The following is a 17,779-nucleotide window of genomic DNA, read 5'->3' as shown; positions in this document are numbered from 1 at the left end:
TGTCCCTTTCCACTTCCACTGGAGGAGCCCTCCTGCACTCTGCCACGAGCTGCTTCCCCAGGACCTTGGCATGCCAGGATGGGAATGACACCTGCCAGTCAGCACAGAGGCCTCCCTGAGCTGTGTTTTACACTTCTCCCATCCAGAGGGATGCTGAAGAACCCCTTTTCTGGTCAAAACTACCACCCTTCCCCAGACATTTGGGAGCGACCCCAGTCATGAGTGGGACGAACATTTAGGATGTGGGTGTGGAGCAGGCACCCCTGGTGTGCAGGACCTGCCTGCTGCCGTGCAATCCATCAGAATTGTATTAATCCCACTAACGCAGCCGCCATCTGGTCCCGCTGCCGGGCCGGCTCGTGCGAGCCCCCGTGATGGATGGCCTTGGGAATTGATTAGTTGTTGTGCGAGACAAATGAACTGTTTTGGCAGAAAATACCAGAGGTCGCTGCATGTGGTCAGGCACAAAGGCTGCTGAATTTTAAAGAGCTGCTTCCAGCATCCATTGCAAGGATGCTGCTTCAGAGCAGCAACGGGTTTTGGGACGAGCCCAGTGCTCCAGGGCACTGTTGGGGTTTTGTTATCTCCCTCCAGCCCTACTTTTGGGAGCACCAGCACTGGAAATGAGCGTAAAGCTACGGGCTGGTGTGTGTGTGGGTGGCTGCGCCACAGATGTGTCACTCACATAAGTGCTGGGCTGTGCAATCCCTGTGGAAGGGCTTTCCTGGTTCTCTGGAGCCCAGGCAGCCCACGGTGTGCTCAAGCAAAACACCTGTGGGTCCTGTCAGCTGGGACTTAGGGTTTTTCAGGTCAGTGCTGCTTAGAAAGGGGCGCTGTCATGGTGATGCTCAGCAGACCAACCTTTTGACTTTAAGATGATTGCCAAGTTTATTGCTTCCCCCCTTTTTACTGTCCCCGGAGCAGTGACCTTTGGGGCTTTGCTTTGTTGTGCAAAGGGCTCAGGCCTGCCTTTGGAGAGCACATCCTTCTGTGGTGGCTCCCACTGGCGCTTTCCCAGCCGCCTCCTGCGCGGTGCTGCCGAAGCGCGTGCGGCGCGTGGGGAATTGGATGACACATGTCCCGCCGTGTCCCGGCGGCTCTCCGAGGGATGGCACACGAGTGCGCTGGCAAGTGGGCAACACTTCCCTCGGGACGGCCTGCCGGCTCAAAATAAACTTGAGTTATGGATTTATTCAACTTGTAAAACCTCAGCTGGCATAAATAATTGAGAAAGCAAAGGTTTGTCTGTGGAGCGTACCTCAGGGACCCGCTCCTGCCTCCCTCCCTCCCACCACCCTTTCTTATGAAAATGATCCCAGTTGCACTGATAGATAATAACAACACCAAGCAATTAAAAGCTATGGGTGGCTGGAGAGAGGAGAAAAGGTTCAGTTAATGAGCTTTTCCTCTTCCTGTGCCCAGGAGAGCCTCCGAAGTGACGAGGCGATTAAAGCGAAGAGATAATTATAGATTATGTGAAAATGGGTCCCTTGGGGGGCCCAGGGCCCTGACATAAACAGCGAGTGTTGCGAGCGCCGCTGGCTCCCCGCACGCGTCGCGTTCCGCTCCTTCGGCAGCGCCCTGCCAAGCGCACGGGCAGAGCCACCTGTTAGCGGCACCCGGGCCACCCCACTGCAAATCCTCTGGGATGTGCCTTGGACCAGCCCCAGGAAAACGGCAGAGGATGCCCAGAGTAGAACCTGGTCTCAGTCCTCTGCCCTGAGCTTTGTGCTGGAGGTAACCTGCGGAGGGGGAGGAAGGGGACAGGGCAAACCTGGAGGGTGTTCTCTGCACAAGGGTGAAATAATGGGAATTTCAAATCTCTTCTTTGCCCTTTTTGGTGGCGGCCTTGATGCTGTTTAGAAAGCAAGGAGTTTTACAGCATTCCAGATTAAGAAGGAAATTATCAACTGGCATCAGATCTTTTCCATGAGCTGTTTTAAACCTGTTGGTTCAACATGTGTGTTTTGGACAGCCTATGGAGAAAGCTTGAAAAGCCTTCTAAGTCTGGGGAGAGATGACTTGGTTCAAGTTCTTCCAAATCCTTTTATTCAAGGATGGAAGAAGCTGCCCATGTGTTATTTGCGGGCAACAGGTACGCTTCAACTCATCTTTAAATCAGAATTACTGTCTCTTACTGGGGATTGGGCAGAGCACGAGGAAATGGCTTTGGGGGCCATCAGCAAGGGAGGAGAGAAACCCTCTGGCTGTCCTCGGGTAATTGATACAAAAACTCTACCTGCCTTTACTGACAGTCAGTGCTTGCTGACTTGAGCACTCCTTTTGATCTCAACAAATCTCACATGGAAAGAAAATTGCATCCAGGTCTTCCTTTTAGCTACAAGTTTTGCATTATTGTGCACGTCTCCATTAGGTTGAGTTTCGTGGTGTTTCTCATCTGAAGATGTCCTGAATACTGTATTTTTTATGTAAATGGAGATTTTTCTGAAAATACTGATGGAAATGCTATGGATTCTCTCCCCCGTAATATGATCTAAGCATGTCTTTGCACTGTCACTTCTGTATTTCTCACATGTTTCTGTCTGTTTTTTGCCTGTTTCTACCACTTTCTGGGCCTTGCTGCTGACTCTTACCAGTTTGATGAGGAGTGCAAATTCCTGCTAGGAGCAGGTCTGATAAAATAATTACATCCTTTTTCTTTTCCTGTACCTACTACAGTGGAGGTATTATTAGATACACATTCACACACATAAAATAAAGGAAGGGAAAAAACAGAGTTGCCAAGTTTTCAAGCTCTGTTTCTTATTTGTACTGTGTGGTTTTCAATGCAAAGTCAGCAAATAACAGTAATTTGTCATTATTCCAGTCACACCATTCAAGAAGAATGTCTTCCTTAGTATTGGTCCCTCCAAAAATCTGGGTTTAACTCCTCTGAGCTCTTTCCTCAGTTTCTCTTCCTGGTTTTAGCTGGATCAGATTGTTTGAAATGTCTGGAGTGCAGCTTCATGTGATTACTTTATTTGTCGTTAAAATGTTCTCATTGTGACTGGAAAGGGCTTGTTTCTCTTTGTTAATATTTATAGAAAAGTTGGATATAATATATGCTTATTTTTTTTAAGGAGGGCATCAGGAGCAAAAGAATGGTTTAAAGATTGAGAAATAAATGCAGAGTGGAAGAATGAAATTTCCTGAAACCTTATCTTCAGGTGGGGAAATTGGTATTCTGGATTAATTCCATTGTGGACACTTCTGAAAGAAAAGTGGTTTTTTGGAATGGGGATATATAGAGCATTTGCAGAGTTGGTTATTCCAGAAAACTAAATCATATCCAAATAGCTGTGTCAGGTCATTTTCCCCTTACAGACAGTAATATCCTCAGGCAAAGACATTAAAAGTCCTGTCTGGAGGCTGTGGTGGGAAAATGGGCTGGTTGTGGTAGGTCAGGGTTGCTGTGCCCTCTCTGCTGGCACAGACCCCATGGATGCTCCCTGTGGAGCACAGTCAGGTGCTTTATGGCTGCCACGTCCCTGCTGGTACCTCTGGTGCTGCCCTGTGAGCTCTGTCAGGGCTCTGCAGCATGTGGAATGACCAGGTGGCATCCCTGCCAGGGAGGGAAGGGCACAGCCCAAGCTCATGGTTGTGACATAAAAAATCACCCAGGAGTAACTGGGAATGGTTTTGAGCCTCTCTAGGGAGAGGGGACCAGGGTTTGCTTTGGTGTTCTGGGAGAAAGAGTGATCTGTAATAAATGATGGAGGTGTGGCTGTGCAGTAGGGAACCAAGTTCCTGTACAGCGTTGTTTGAAAAGCAGCTTGTCCCAAAGGCTGCTGTCGGCAGCCAGGGCTGTGCTGAAGAGGTTGGACTAACAAGGTGGGACTGGAGGGACTTCCCAGCATATCACATCAGCCCTTGTTAGCAGGGGCAGGCATGTCTTGTGACCTCCATCATGAGTCTGTCAAGCTCCATCTCTAGCAGTATAAGCTTTTGCCTTTTCTAATCCCACTGTGAGATTCTTTTTTTTCCCGGAATTCAAGGTAATTGCATTTAAAGAATTCAGTGATCTGTTTCCCTGGAGCTTATGTGTAACGAGCGGGCAAGACCTCCAAGGAATGAGTTTGTGACAAACTGGTCAAGAAACTGGGAGCCTCCTGTAATGGTCTTAGGCCTGAACACAGAGTGTGGAATCCTGTGTGGCTCCTGGCTCTTCACTAGAAAGGTGCAGCTCAGGTGTCTCTGCAGGGACTGCCTGTGCACAAAGAGCAGGGGTGATGTGCTGGAGAACAGCGCTACTGAGAGAGCAAGGTGCTCTCACCTTGGGCAGAGGAAATGACTTCTTTGGAGAAAGCAGTGATCTGCCACTTTCAAGGCTTTTTCTGCCACTATCAAGGCTTTTTCCCACCTTTTTCTGGCACCCTGGCAGGACACAGATGCTGGAGGCGTGAAGAATCAGACTGTAACTCAGCCAGCCAGATGTATAACAATAAAAGACAAAGTCAAGGTTGGGTCATGGCGCTCTGCAGAGGACATGGCCTTGCTGGCATTTCATTTTTGGGGGACTACAGCTTGAAGAGTGTCACTTTTTGCTTGTAACCCACTGCTCAGAAATGCCAGTGTTATCTAGATTTTACTTTTCCTTCCTGGAGTTCTTCAGCCTGTGAGTTCAAGAGCAATGCAGATGAACAGAAGTGCTGTTGCCTTTTGGCACCAGGGGATCAGTTCTCAAATTTCCCTGTTGAATTTCTCCTGCCTACAGCAGACTGAGCTCCTTACTGGGTCTGACCAGCTCCAGCAAGCTCCCTTTTCTCTGAGCTACTGAGGCTGTCAGTCTGAGTTCTGCTGAGCATCCAGAAGGTCTTTAGTTAAGGTGATTGAAAACTGGGGATGTCATGTGAGGCAACGACTCTGTGTTTAACTCTTGTGAAGCTGCCAAGCCCCATAGCAATGCTGATGGGCTCATTTGAACCATGGTTTTCATCTGGAAACTAGAAAGAGAGAGGATTATGTGGGCTTTTTGACTTATTTCTGGAAAACCAATGGCCTCTTTCCTTTATTCCCTGCTAGCAGCACAGTGCTATCACTGTACTTATGCCTAAAGGCATTATTCTTGTAAGAATCTGTGAAAGGTCTTAACTTCATTAGAGGTGCTGTTTGTTTGGCAGGTAAGGATGGAGGTTCTGCTGTGTCTGAAGCCAGAGTATTGCTTTTAGCTGTAAGAGGAGCTGTAGGTGTGACTCAAGCACCTGTGACACCATCATTTGATCTTCCTGCCTGCAAGCACTTCCAAGTGAGCCCTTGCTGGTGTTGTATCCAGGATCCAACATATGTTTAGCCAGGGACAGATTGCTTTGCTAGTCTCCTGTTTGTCCTGCTGTTCTCTCCAAGCCATGTTAGTGGCCTCTGCCCAGGGTGGATGGCATTGGATGGGGCTTTGTTGTGACCCAGAGTGGCTCTTGCAAGAGGAGCAGCTTTAACCTTTTCTCTTCTGTGGGATTGCAGTGATTTATACCAGAACTTGAACATGGATTCTTCTGGCTAACTTCATACATTTCTTGTGCCATTTCAGAGGAATAAACTGACATTTGTCCAGACATAATACTGTTAAAAACAACCTTTGATTTTCTAGGAAGCAGGATCTTCTGTTTCTTAACTTGGGGGAGGTGGGGAAAAGCACTTTATTCTGCCCCTGCAATACTAGATGCCTGTTTGGATGCAATGACAGCACTGAAATGTCTGTAACAAAGTTAGAGCATATAATGTGCATGTGGCCTTTGTGTTGTGCAGTAACATGGTGCTTCTTTTGCTTTTGTTTCCTGAATAGGGAAGAGGACAAGAACATTTTTGATTACTGCAGAGAAAACAACATTGACTATGTAACCAAAGCCATTCAATCAAAAAAAGTGGATGTGAATGTCACTGATGAGGAGGTATGGAGAAAATATAAGGACCATCAATCTTTTATCTGTTTTGTGTATTAATTCACTGCTACTCCTTTTTAAAATTCCATGGATAGAATTGTTGTAACAAGGTGCTGCAACAGTTGGACCAACACTTGGTCGTTGAGACAGGGTAATCTGTTTGGAAACAGCTTTCCACTGGATTTCTGGTAGTGTGGATGTCTAACTGTGGGGCTGTTGCATGTCAGATCACAAACTTAGTTTCTATATTATTTTCAGCAATACCAGATGATCTCACTTGCAGAGTAAGATCTTCTGAATACCTCCCTTTCCCCACTTTATTCACTAAATGTGGTCAAACAGAAGTAGGAAATGAGGGAAACAGCTTTTTTGATGCATGAAGTCTGTTCAGGTTGAAGGAGGATTTCTGACATGCCACAAGCTTTTCATCATTTCAGATAGAGGGGAAATGAGTTGTGGCATTCACATTGTCTGAACAGAGAGACATAATTCTCTGTCTCAGAGTTTTTTTCCTAGAAAAACACCAAGAGAAGAAGAGAAAAACAATTCTTATCTCTACTTGCTACTCCTGTTATTTTGCACATGTGAAATGTGTTAAAAAATTGTTTACCTAGAATAATTTGTCAATTAAATTCTGCTAAAGATTGTTATGTTTTTTCAGCCATTTACAAAAAGCTGTGTCCTGACTGTCAGGAGACAGTCATGAGTTTTCTTTAATATTCTTTAGTATTCTTTGTAGTATAGATATAATATAGTATAATATAATATAGTTTAGTAAAACAATTGTTCAGCATTCTGAATCAATAGAGTCAAATACCAGTCATTTCCTTCATCAAGAACACTCTAATTTTACTATAATGAGTGACAGAGGCTTTCCAGCTTCCCAAAACCAGTGACATTGTCCAGTCTTTCTCTGCTCATCAAACTCAAACCACCATTTCCCCCACAGGGAGGTAATACAGGCATTGCCAGAAATCCCAAGAAAAAAAACAGTCTAAAACTGTGAATTGGCTTCATCCTTTTTTTGGTAAGAATAAGCACCTGGAGGGGGCAGTTTCCCGTTGATCCTTCAGGAGCTGTGGCCGTACCTTGTCACCTTGGTTTCCCTGCTTGCACACTGCCACCTAGCCCTGTCCCTGGTCCAGCCTGAGCACAGCTCCTTCCAGCACGTTGTGTTTGGTGAACAGATGAAGTGCTTAGACATTCATAGACTGAGACGCCACAAATTCAGTTGGGTTCTCCTGTAGCTCTAAGCAGATTTCTGCCCTCTGAGCCATGACAGCCCCGGCTGGGGCTCTGAATGCTGATGGCAGGGCCTTTTATTATTAATCAGGAATTCATGTGAATTAATTTTCAGAGGAGAGGAGGGAGGGTGTTCACAATCAGGATTGGAATTTCACATCATAAATTCAATGAACTGAAACTGTCATGTGCCACACAGTCACTGCAACAGCTCTGTTCCTGAGCTCCATCCTCCTCCTGCTGATCACAGGTTACACGAGGAGATGTCCAGGGCAGTCCCACAGAAAATGCAGCTGGAGCCTGTTCATTAATGAAAGCTCCTTTTAGGATCACATGCTTGCAATAAGTGCATGTTAGCATTGCTTTGTTTCCACTGCCAAGATACTCTTTGTAATTAGCAGCATTCAGAAGCTTGTATTTTCCTTTCTGTTCAAGTAATGTGCTTGTTCTGTTCAAATATGCTTGTTTTCAGCCAAAGAAATACTGTTTTTAAAAAAAAATATTTTGTGGAAGCTGAAGTATCTAAACTATGTAAAAAACTACCAGATGACATCCTCTTTGGGAGTTATCCATGAGTCCCTGATGTAAAAGAAATCCTATTTCGAACTGATGGATATTAGCAGGTGGCTGTTGCAGAGTATGGGATTAATTCAGCACAGGCAGGACCCAAAAACATCTGCTTACCTGTGAAGGACTTGTGAGAAGATTCCCACTGGGACAAAATTCTCCCATAGATGAAATTCTTACAGCTTCAACAATTCTGGTTTACCCCAACAAATGCTCAAAACCCCAAAAAAATAACAAACCAAAAGGAAGAATCTGAAAGAAATAGTTGTTTCATTATATGTTATGGAACTGAAAGCATTACCAGTGTTGTTTGGTATCCAAACATGTTCTTCCCAGTCTGGGAAGTAACTTCTTTTCCAATATCATGCAGGCTGATTGAAGTTTTAGAGCCCATTTTAGACTAGAGATCACCCAGACTGAGCCTTTCGTGAAGTATACGCAAGCACAATCTTGTAATTTTTATTAACTATTTTAGTGTTACTGTGTAAATACATCCTGCCAAATCCAAAAGCTGCCTTACCTGGCTTCTGGACATAATTCACATTATCAATCCTTTGATTTAAATACCTATAAATTGAAAATGTCAGCAGGGTACATACAAAGAGTTAACTTCTTATGAAACAGAATCTACTGAAGCACCAAGTAGGCTCGTGCTAAGCTGCAAAGACACTCAGCTCAGCCTTTCTTTGGACAATAAAGACTTGGCTGGGCTTGCAGGATGTTTAGGTTTTATTTTTATGTGATATGGTAGTACTCCATCTAATTGTATCCCCCCATTTTGTGCAAACCTGGAAGTCAGTGAAAGGAGAAAGAATAAAAATATGAAAGAATAAAAATGTAAAGTGCAGATGAGCCAACTTAGTCAAAGCAAAAGGATTTCAGAAAGGGCAGCAGAAGATCCTGGGGTATAGATAGATGCACTGGGAAACTTCCAAAGCATAAGTGGCCTTCTCCCCTGAAGAAGTAAAGCTCTTCATGTGCAGCATTCAGGCCAGCACACTGCTAACAGTTTGGACATGATAAACTTCAATTTAGAATTAAACAAAGAACCTAATGACAGTAATCATGTACAGGCTTCCATTTACTGTATCTAAATTGCCCAGAGTTCAACAGAATCACTTGCATTCACTTATAAGAAGTAGCACAGACTAAAACAACCTGTTTTCCTTGTGTATGTCAGCAGGACTAATGGAATAAGAAATGGACTGTGGCTGTGAAGTCACCCCAGGCACATCCTGGGAGTGTGGCTCACTTGCTGCCTTTTTGAAAATAGTATTTCTTCACCTTCCAACAAACCAGGAGGTGCTCAAAGCAGAGATGAGTTGCTTTTGTAATTTGTGCCAAGGGCTGTGGAGGTTGTCCCTAGATAATTTTTTTTAATTGTTGGATAAATCCCAGTAAACAAACATGTTACCTGTGTGCAATGCCCAAGCCCTTGCCAAAACTTTAATGAAAGGCATCTGACAGGATGCTCACTTGGTCCCTGATCCTTGTGCTTTTGAGACAGCAAGTGCCAAACTGGTGCCAGCTTGCCAAGGAAAGAACGGGTGGAAAATGTATTTGAGGAAGGGTCACATACTTCTGGATTTACAGGCTTTCTCCCATTAGAAAAGCTTCATCAAACATTTCAGAGCTCTGAAAGTGATTGACTTCCAAGTCAAGTTTACCTGTGTAATTGTAACAACAAGCCTTCCATTCCATGTTTCTGCTGTCACAGGGGGATGCAGCCATTCTGTAGATATCAGTCTCTTCTTAATTACTGCTCACAGAACACTTGCCACAAGTTGGAGTGGCTCATTGCTACCCAGCCATTATAGCTGCAAGCATCGTGCCTGGAAGTGTAGTTTTATACTGTAGCACATCCATTCGATTTGGCTTTGTTCTCCCCTTTCTCTGCTCAGGCTAATTGATGTGAAAATCATTCCCATCCATTTGTCTGCCGACTCAGTGTATGGGAGACAAATCCCTGTCCTGTGCTTTGTTTGTGAACACCCTGTGACTTGGAGCTGAGCAAAATTGATGTGCTGTTGGCTTGAGAAACTGCTGCAGGAGCTGGCCAAGCTGGCAGCGGTTAGCCAAGCAAAGCACAGAAGATTTAAAAGGCAGGGTTAGTGCACTGGGGCTATTTTTATGCTTTTTTTTTTTTCTTAAATACTCCAAAGGTGGGGGGAAATGCATCCTCTCAAGTAAGTTCTGCAACGACTGTTGTGTTTGAATTGCAGGGAGGGAGTACCTTGATGTTTGACTGCATCTAGCCAGGACCTCACTGCTGCAGTGCTTTCCTACGTGAAATTATTCATGGTGCTTTGAGTCTCTCACTGCTTAATGAAATAGTCATGTGGGAATTGTTTTGGGAAAGCTCAATCTGTGGCCCTTAAGATTTCTGCCACATTATTTAAACACACAAACACATGCTATATGCTGATATAAAGCAGCAGCTGGGCAGACTAAAGAGTTTTTCAGAGGTGCAGAGGTTGATATCCCTGCTAAACAACGACTGGGACTGTATTTTCAATTTAAGCTTGACTTACCACTAGGGCTTATTTTAAGAAAGACATAGGAAACAAGTGGATTTGGTAGCTGTGTAGCTGCCTAAGTACGTTAGCTGGAGCTGTTGGCTGTTATTCTGAGTTCTACAAATAGTTGTGAATATTGTCTAGTTTCCATAGAGCCACTAAGGTTGAAAAAGACCTCTCAGATCATCAATTCCAACCATTTTAAGTACCAAATTTGTGGCAGTGCTTTTTGTTATGCAGTAAGTGGGTTGAGATTCTTCTGGAGGTATTTTTTCTTTCGCATCTCCTGGTGTGCTCTTGCACAGAAGGTCTCCAAAGCCCCCTGCACCCCGTGTCCAGGGCGTAGCATGCTGCAGACATTTCTTGGGTGGAACATGTCAGCTGTTTAATAGTGCACAATTACAATGCAGAGCCATTTAAGGCACTAATTAGAAAATATTGTATCCATTTAGAGTTGTGGAGAAAATATATAGGTAAGCAGAGTGTAATTACCCGAAGTGGAATTGGCCCAAGACTTGAAATCCATACTCCTGCAAATAGCACAAGGAGATTTTTAATGACTAGGGATGATCAGGCTTCAAGGTTTTTTCTTGTTCAGTAGGCACCATGTGTAGCAGAACCAGCCTGCCAGAGTCATGGGCAGGACCAGTTGCACAGTGCACTGGTACCCCTGAGCTGTCACAACTAATTGTTGGTTTTGCTTTCTTGGTCTCAGCCAAGTTCAGCACCAATAAAACAAAATTCTCCTTGTCCGGAGACAAATGCAAACCAACATATTTTAGCCCCTAATCTGTAGCGTGGATTTTGATATAAAGGATAGAAGTGCCTTTATTTTCTCATGTAATTGTACAATGAATACATTTGAATAATTGCAATATTATTCCTCTACACATATATCAAGACACTGAAATCATCTGTTGAAGTATTTCTTGCTATTGTGCATATTTCAGATGTGCCTCTTCCTTTTGAGATAAACATCTGTGGCTTGAAAAAAGTTGGTATTTGTCCAACTGAAATCCTGAGTCTTAAGAAATTACCAGTCCAGAGATGAGTCAAGGATGCTAAATGTGAATTAAAGATCTCTCCATATTTACCAATTGTTTTAAGTTCTACTCTTTCCCCCTTGTAGACTTTGATAGAGGTTTTGAGTGCAAGAAAATGAATCATTAAATGGCCTGTGGATGTCATCAGTGCTTCCTTAGAAAGTCACTGTCAGAAAATTCATTCTAATGCAAGGTTAATCAGTGTAACATTAAAATTACGTGTCACAAATTAATTAGTTGCTGGGTCAAAAAGTGTGAATTTCCTGACTTAAAATCGTGCTCTACCTCTGCTCAGGAATATCCAGGAATATCCAGCAGAAGCAGCGTGAGCTTTGGTCACAGGTGTCTTCTGCCCCTCCTGCTTTCTGGCACCGTGGCCAGGAAATTTGGCTCAGAGTTCCCATTAGCAGATAAATGAGTTGCTCACCTTGTTCCCCACTGCTTTGTCAAGAGATTTATAGCCAGGCATGGGCTAATTTAAATGATTTCTTTTGTGAGGGTCTGTGACTGTTTTCCTTGGCACATTGAAAAACACGGGTCAGTCTGATGGTGTCACAGCTTGAGGGAGGTGATTCCTGGTGATCTGCAGGGTGATTTCCAAGAAATCCCCTACAAGTGTGCTGTGCTAAACCAGGAGAGACTGATAGAATATTAAGGCTAATTTGCAAAAGGCACATAGGATGTTTTCTCCTTTGTTTGCCATCTCAAACTACTTTGAGTTCACAGAATTCAGAGTTCACAGAATGACTGGGTTGGAAGAGACCTCAAAGACCATCGAGTCCCACCCAGCCCCAACACCTCAACTAAACCCTGGCACCCAGTGCCTGACAGTGCCTGACATCCAGGCTTTGTTAAACACATCCAGGGATGGTGACTCCACAACCTCCCTGGGCAGCCATTCCAGAACTTTATCCTTTGTGTAAAAAACTTCTTCCTAATATCCAGCCTATATTTCCCTCGATGCAGCTTTAGGCTAAACAACCCCAGCTTACCTTTCTCAGGGATCCTAAGCTACTTCCCATGCCCTTGGGCATGCAGGAAGATCTGGTCTTCCATTACATCCATCCCATGGTGGCAGACCCCTGTAGAAAGGGGATGAGAAGAAAACTCTGAAGGTTTGGGAAGTCCTGGAGGTATGGATGCAGCAGCCTGCCCAAAAGAGGACAGTCAGGGGTGCCTGCCCAGACATCCAGTTTTAATCTTCTCTTCCAGCAGAGGCAGGACCCATGGCTTGAGTGCTTCAAACTTGCCAGAGGAATGAGCTGTTGGGGACTTGGCATCCAGGTGACTTAAGCAGCACTGAATATCCTACCCTTGCTGTGTAAGTCATTGCTCCCAGAAAAGTCAGAGGTGCCAAAATCCTAAATCTATACAGGAAAACAAATAATGTACTGGCTTCTGCATTTCATACTTTTCTGCTTTTCCTCTCTAAATTGCTAGCTGACTTGTGGGTGTGGTGATAAATTAATGAAAAATTGAATTATGTGTAACTTTTGACATTTCTAGCATTATTGTAGAAGTCCAAATCACCAGTAATAGTAAGTGACATACTAGTATTATTTTGTATTTTTTATTAAGTCTGTGTTAATTTTGGTATTGGTGCTTATTACTTAATAGCAAGACTGATTTTTGATTTTCCATGGTTTGGTTTTTTTGGGGTTTTTTTGCTTAGTTTTGTTAATTTTCTCCTGGCTGTTTCAGGGCCGGGCTCTGCTCCACTGGGCGTGTGACAGAGGACACAAGGAGCTGGTTTCAGTTCTGTTACAGAACGCTGCTGACGTGAACATCCAGGTAAGAGGGAGCAAATGGGGTTGATGTATTACACAGCCTCCTGACCAAATGTTTCCATGAAGCTGAATTCTTCCCAAACTCCACAGCAAGTTCTCTTGGGGTATTTATCACAGAAAAGCTGCTCCATTCTGGTGAGACCCCACCTGCAGTGCTGTGTCCAGCTCTGGGCCCCAGCACAGGTAGGACATGGACCTGTAGAGCAAGTCCAGAGGAGGCCACAAAGTTGATTAGAGGGACGGAGCACCTCTCCTGTGAGGCTGAGAGAATTGGGATTGTTCAGCTTGGAAAAGAGAAGGCTTCAGGGTGACCTAATTGCAGCCTTCCAGTACCTACAAGAAAGACAGAGACCGTTTACAAGATCATGTAGTGACAAGGGAGAACAACTGAAACTGAAAGAGAGTAGGTTTAGATTATATTTTAGGAAAAAGATTCTTCCCTGTGAGGGTGCTGAGGCCCTGGCACAGGTTGCCCAGAGGAGCTGTGGCTGCCCCATCCCTGGAAGTGTCCAAGGCCAGTTTGGACAGAGCTTGGAGGAGCCTGATCTAGTGAAGGTGTTGCTGCCCATAGCAGGGGTTTGGAACTAGATGATCTCTAATGTCCTTTTCAACCCAAACCATTCTGGGATTCTCTCAAAAGAACATCCAAAAAAAGTAATCTAGGAAAAATAACAGAATTTTGAGCCTCTGAGGTTTGCAGCCCACATGTTTGAGCTTAGCTAGCACCAGTTTTAGGATGTCTGAACAGACCAGGTTTTGACCTAAACTGGTTCAGCAACCACTTTGCAAATGGTTTCTTGCAGCCAGCCAGTCTGCCAGTGCTCCTGCATCAACACTCCCAGTTCTGTCAGCTTGTTGTAACTAAGGGCTGGCCTTAAATGTAAATGTGATTGTATCCAGAAATAATGGTCCAACATATTCCTGTCAGATTATGATTGATTGCTCTTTACCATCATGGCACTTTTTGGCTCTGCTCTCCTTCCCAGTTTGGACCTAGATGCACCTTTGCTGATGAATCTTTGAGCTCCTACTGGTGGGACCTGAGCAGCCTTCAGTAAATGCTTGGGTAATTTGTAAGGGGTGGATATGAAGCAGAGCTGCAGTCTGAGGGTTAGTGGGCAGAGCTGTAGTGTCCACAAGCTACAGATAGCTGTGTTGTATTTACACAGCCATCAAATTGTTGTAAAAAAGTCTGTCTTGCCTTTTCCTGGGCAGAATTTCTGGTGGGATGGGTATGAGGAAGCACAGCTCTCTGGTGGCTGGTGAGATGTGTATGTTTGTGCTTAGGTCTCCAGGTTTCAGCTGTCATGGATTTAATAGGAGTTTTTCCTGACACAGAAGAGTGAAGCCAGTGCAAATGGGGGCTTTGCACATCCTGTCCATCTCCTGTAAGCCAGAGCTAGTGAGTGCTGTGTTGGATACAGACAGGAACAGCTTTGTGTTGAACTTGGGAAGGAGTGGAACCAGGCTCCTGCCCATTCCTTCTCCCTGGGTTGAAATTGGGAAGGAGTGGAACCAGGCTCCTGCCCATTCCCTTCTCCCTGGCAGCCTGGGAGATGGTTCTGGGTTCTCTCTGAAACATCTTTTCTCTTTGACACTTGTCTCATTCCATTGGAGGTAAAGTTTGACTCTTAGAAGAAACAGCAAAAGAGAGAATCATCGTATTTCCCCCCCCCCCCCCAAGTATTAATTTTCTGTTAAATTCTTCTCTTTTCTTTTTGATGCATTGCACATTTTCTAACCAGATTATTTTTGGCCAGTAACAAAAGGTTAATAATAGTCATAAAAAGAAAAATCAATCTTTGATATGTTTTTCCCACCAAGGTAATAAAGGAGAATTTTTTATAAAGGTCTCTATTTGCACGTAGGTGTGTTCCCTGAGAAAGCAGACACATTTTTATTCTCAGCCATATATAAATTGCAATAACATTTCAAGACTTTGTGACTTAATGTTTATTTCTTTTTTTTTTTTTTTTTTTTTTTTAATTTTGACCTTTACCCTGTAAGAATTCATATCCAAACCAAAAGCAGGAGAAATTTTAAGAGTAACCAGAAGAAAAAGGGAGAGGGAGAAACTCTGGCTTCCCAACAGACCATAAACACCATAGCACCTCTATAACACATTACCAAAGGCACTATCAGTTAATGTGTAGGCTGCACAGAGCAGTGGGTTCAGTGTGAAGGGATATCTGGTGAATGGGTGATGCTGTTTTTCCAGAGTGATGTGCTCCCAGCAGAGATCTCCTTCACACCTCTGACCAAGCAGCCTCCACAATCCCACCTGCCTCTCCAGGTCTTCAGGAATTCTTCTGTCTTGTTCAGTTTTTCAGCAGCACCTTTGTTCAGGCAGCATGAGAGATAAAGAATAAATTAGGGATTGTGAGGGTTATGAGCAGGTAGTGAAAGAGAGGAATGCTACAAACCAATTTTTTTTTTAATTGCTTGTGTTTTAGTATGCTTCTAAAAAGTTAGTCAAACAGCATGACAGATTTATGCTCCCTTCCATTACATTTTTAATAAAGGTTCTTCCATCTTGGCTCTTCTGCAGTGTGCTAAAGGATTTAGCTGCCCTAAGCAGGCAGTGACAGTGCTGCTCTGCTGGGTGACCTGGAGCAAGTCTTACCTCCTGTGCCTGTAGATGTGCCTTAATACATTTTTGCTGCCTTCTTTTAGTTACCTTTATACTGTCTGTTGTCAAAGTACTGCAGTGTCTGGGTCTAAAGGGTCTGCAGGAGTCAACTTATTACTCTTTGCTGATAAACAGCTTTAGGAGCAGGAAGAGAGGTCTCCTGGCTCTGCTCATTCTTGTAGCATGCTCAAACCCACTTTAATTCTGGGAATAACCCCATGCCCCTGGTCTGCAGTGATCCAGTGCCTGTGCTTTTTTGTTTCAGCAGCGGTGCTGCAGGTTCCAAAGGGTGGTCACTAAAAAGCTGCAGCCGCTGAATTCTCTGCTTGTTCATAATTAGCTCTAATTGCACATTTGAAAAGAGGTGCTAAAGCAATTGCCATGGGCAAGGGAATACAAAAAGGCAACAGGCTGCTCTGCTTTGTTGAGAAGGGGCGCTTGTGTAATTGAATTACCTAAATCTCCAGTGCCAGGGGCCATGTCAAAGTGGGTGGTGGGATGGTGTTTTGGAGCTCTGCTGGAAATACCCAGAGCTTGGGGCTCAGTCTGAGAACAGCCTCCTTCACTGGAGCTGTTTGCCCACACCAGCAACATAGCAGCTGGTAACATCTTGTTAAGGTAAAAGATTCTAAGCATAACACAGTGGTAACATAAGAGTTTTGAAGGGGCTCAGACACATGATTATAATATCCATTTCTAGCTTTAAAACATAAGACACAAATTTTCCTTGCAGAGGATGAGCAACAAAGGAAAACCCCTTTCCTCTATGGGGAGAGCACCTTCTGGATGTGAGGGGCTGCTCAAGCAGCTTTCAGAGGAGCTCCTGTAGTGCATTTGGGAGACATAAACCATAGACTTTCCTCCTGGACTTCCTGTGGCTGCGTTTTGTTTCATTTGTGGGTACTCTGTACTCCAAAATAATAATCCATGTGTTCATGGCATAACCTTGGTAGTATATGGGGAACTATCTGGTAGTGGTGCTCAGCAGCTCAGCTTACTCTGGTAAAGCTTTTCAAGCCTATCTGGCCATGAGAGGAAGTCTTAACATAAATACTGTGAGTTGTAAAGGGAACTGTATCACTTGACACACAGGATGATTAAGGGTTGTGTACATCTGTGAGGTAGAGCAGCCGAGTTTCAACCCTGTCTAAATATTTTATGATTTTTTAACTGCATCATTGTACAATCATCAATGTTATGGTAATAAAGTTCTGCACAGAATTTTTTCTGTAATTACAACTAAAAGAATGAAAAAAGCTGTAACTGGTTTTCACTTTTTATTTCCTGACTTTTCACTTTCCTGGCAAAGTGCAGATCAGTGCACTAAGACTTTAAACCACTGATCAGCAAGTTCTCAGTAGTCACTCATGGACCCTTCAGGTGTCTGAGAAGGAAACTTGAGACCAAAGGTGAAAATCATCAGGTTAAGAAACCTGTTGCTAGTATATGTGGGGTTTATTTTATTCATTTCTATATAGTAGTAATTTCAGTGAAAAGCATCTGGTGTCTGTGCTGTCTGCAGAGAGCATTGGTTGATTTTTGGGACCAGTGTTGGATTTGTATCTTGTACCAATTCATGTGAGGCTGGTCAGTCATATTTATGCCCTGAGGTGGTGCTTGTCAGCATATTTTGAGTTAGACTGGGGAGTTCTTTTCCTTTTCTTTTCTTTTTTTTTTCTTTTTTAAGGCACTGAGAGTAGCATGGTTGCCTCCCCAGGCTGTGTTTTCACTTCCCTCCTCTGTTTGCATCCTAGCACTGATGATCAGAGTGTTCCTGGAGACGTGAAGCAGCCATCCCCTTGTAATACCTTCACTGACTGGGGATTAAAAAAAGGAAAAAAAACCTTTTCAAATGAAGACAATACAAACATAATAAATGGCAGGGAGGGTTCATCTCCCTCATGACTCAATCCTCTTCAAACAACATTATTATTGACTGACCTATTGGTTGCCAAAAAGGAAAATCAATTGTACTAGAAGTAGTTGCTGGGCCACAGATCACAGTACTAACCCAGCAGAGACAGGTTGATTTTTATCAACTATCCAAAGACTAATTTCCACCATTAGCTAAAAATTAAGTAAAAATTATGGATATGCCGAAGATTACTAAGATTGGTGG

The 17,779-nt window shown here is 43.9% G+C and overlaps 1 protein-coding gene across 2 annotated transcripts in view; it reads left to right on the top strand.

Annotated features, from left to right (window-relative positions):
- ACBD6 (acyl-CoA binding domain containing 6) overlaps window positions 1–17,779 on the top strand; it is an 82,661-nt gene that overhangs the window by 29,912 nt on the left and 34,970 nt on the right. For both annotated transcript variants that reach the window (XM_038144281.1, XM_038144282.1), the window contains exons 5-6: window positions 5,780–5,885; window positions 12,946–13,035. In XM_038144281.1, the coding sequence (XP_038000209.1) occupies window positions 5,780–5,885; window positions 12,946–13,035 (196 nt within the window). The remainder of the gene's footprint in view (window positions 1–5,779; window positions 5,886–12,945; window positions 13,036–17,779) is intronic.

Source organism: Motacilla alba, chromosome 8 (genome assembly GCF_015832195.1).
Source record: "Motacilla alba alba isolate MOTALB_02 chromosome 8, Motacilla_alba_V1.0_pri, whole genome shotgun sequence".
Lineage (NCBI taxonomy): Eukaryota > Metazoa > Chordata > Aves > Passeriformes > Motacillidae > Motacilla > Motacilla alba.
The sequence above is the reverse complement of the archived record's forward strand: the minus strand, read 5'-3'. Positions and strand labels throughout refer to the sequence as shown.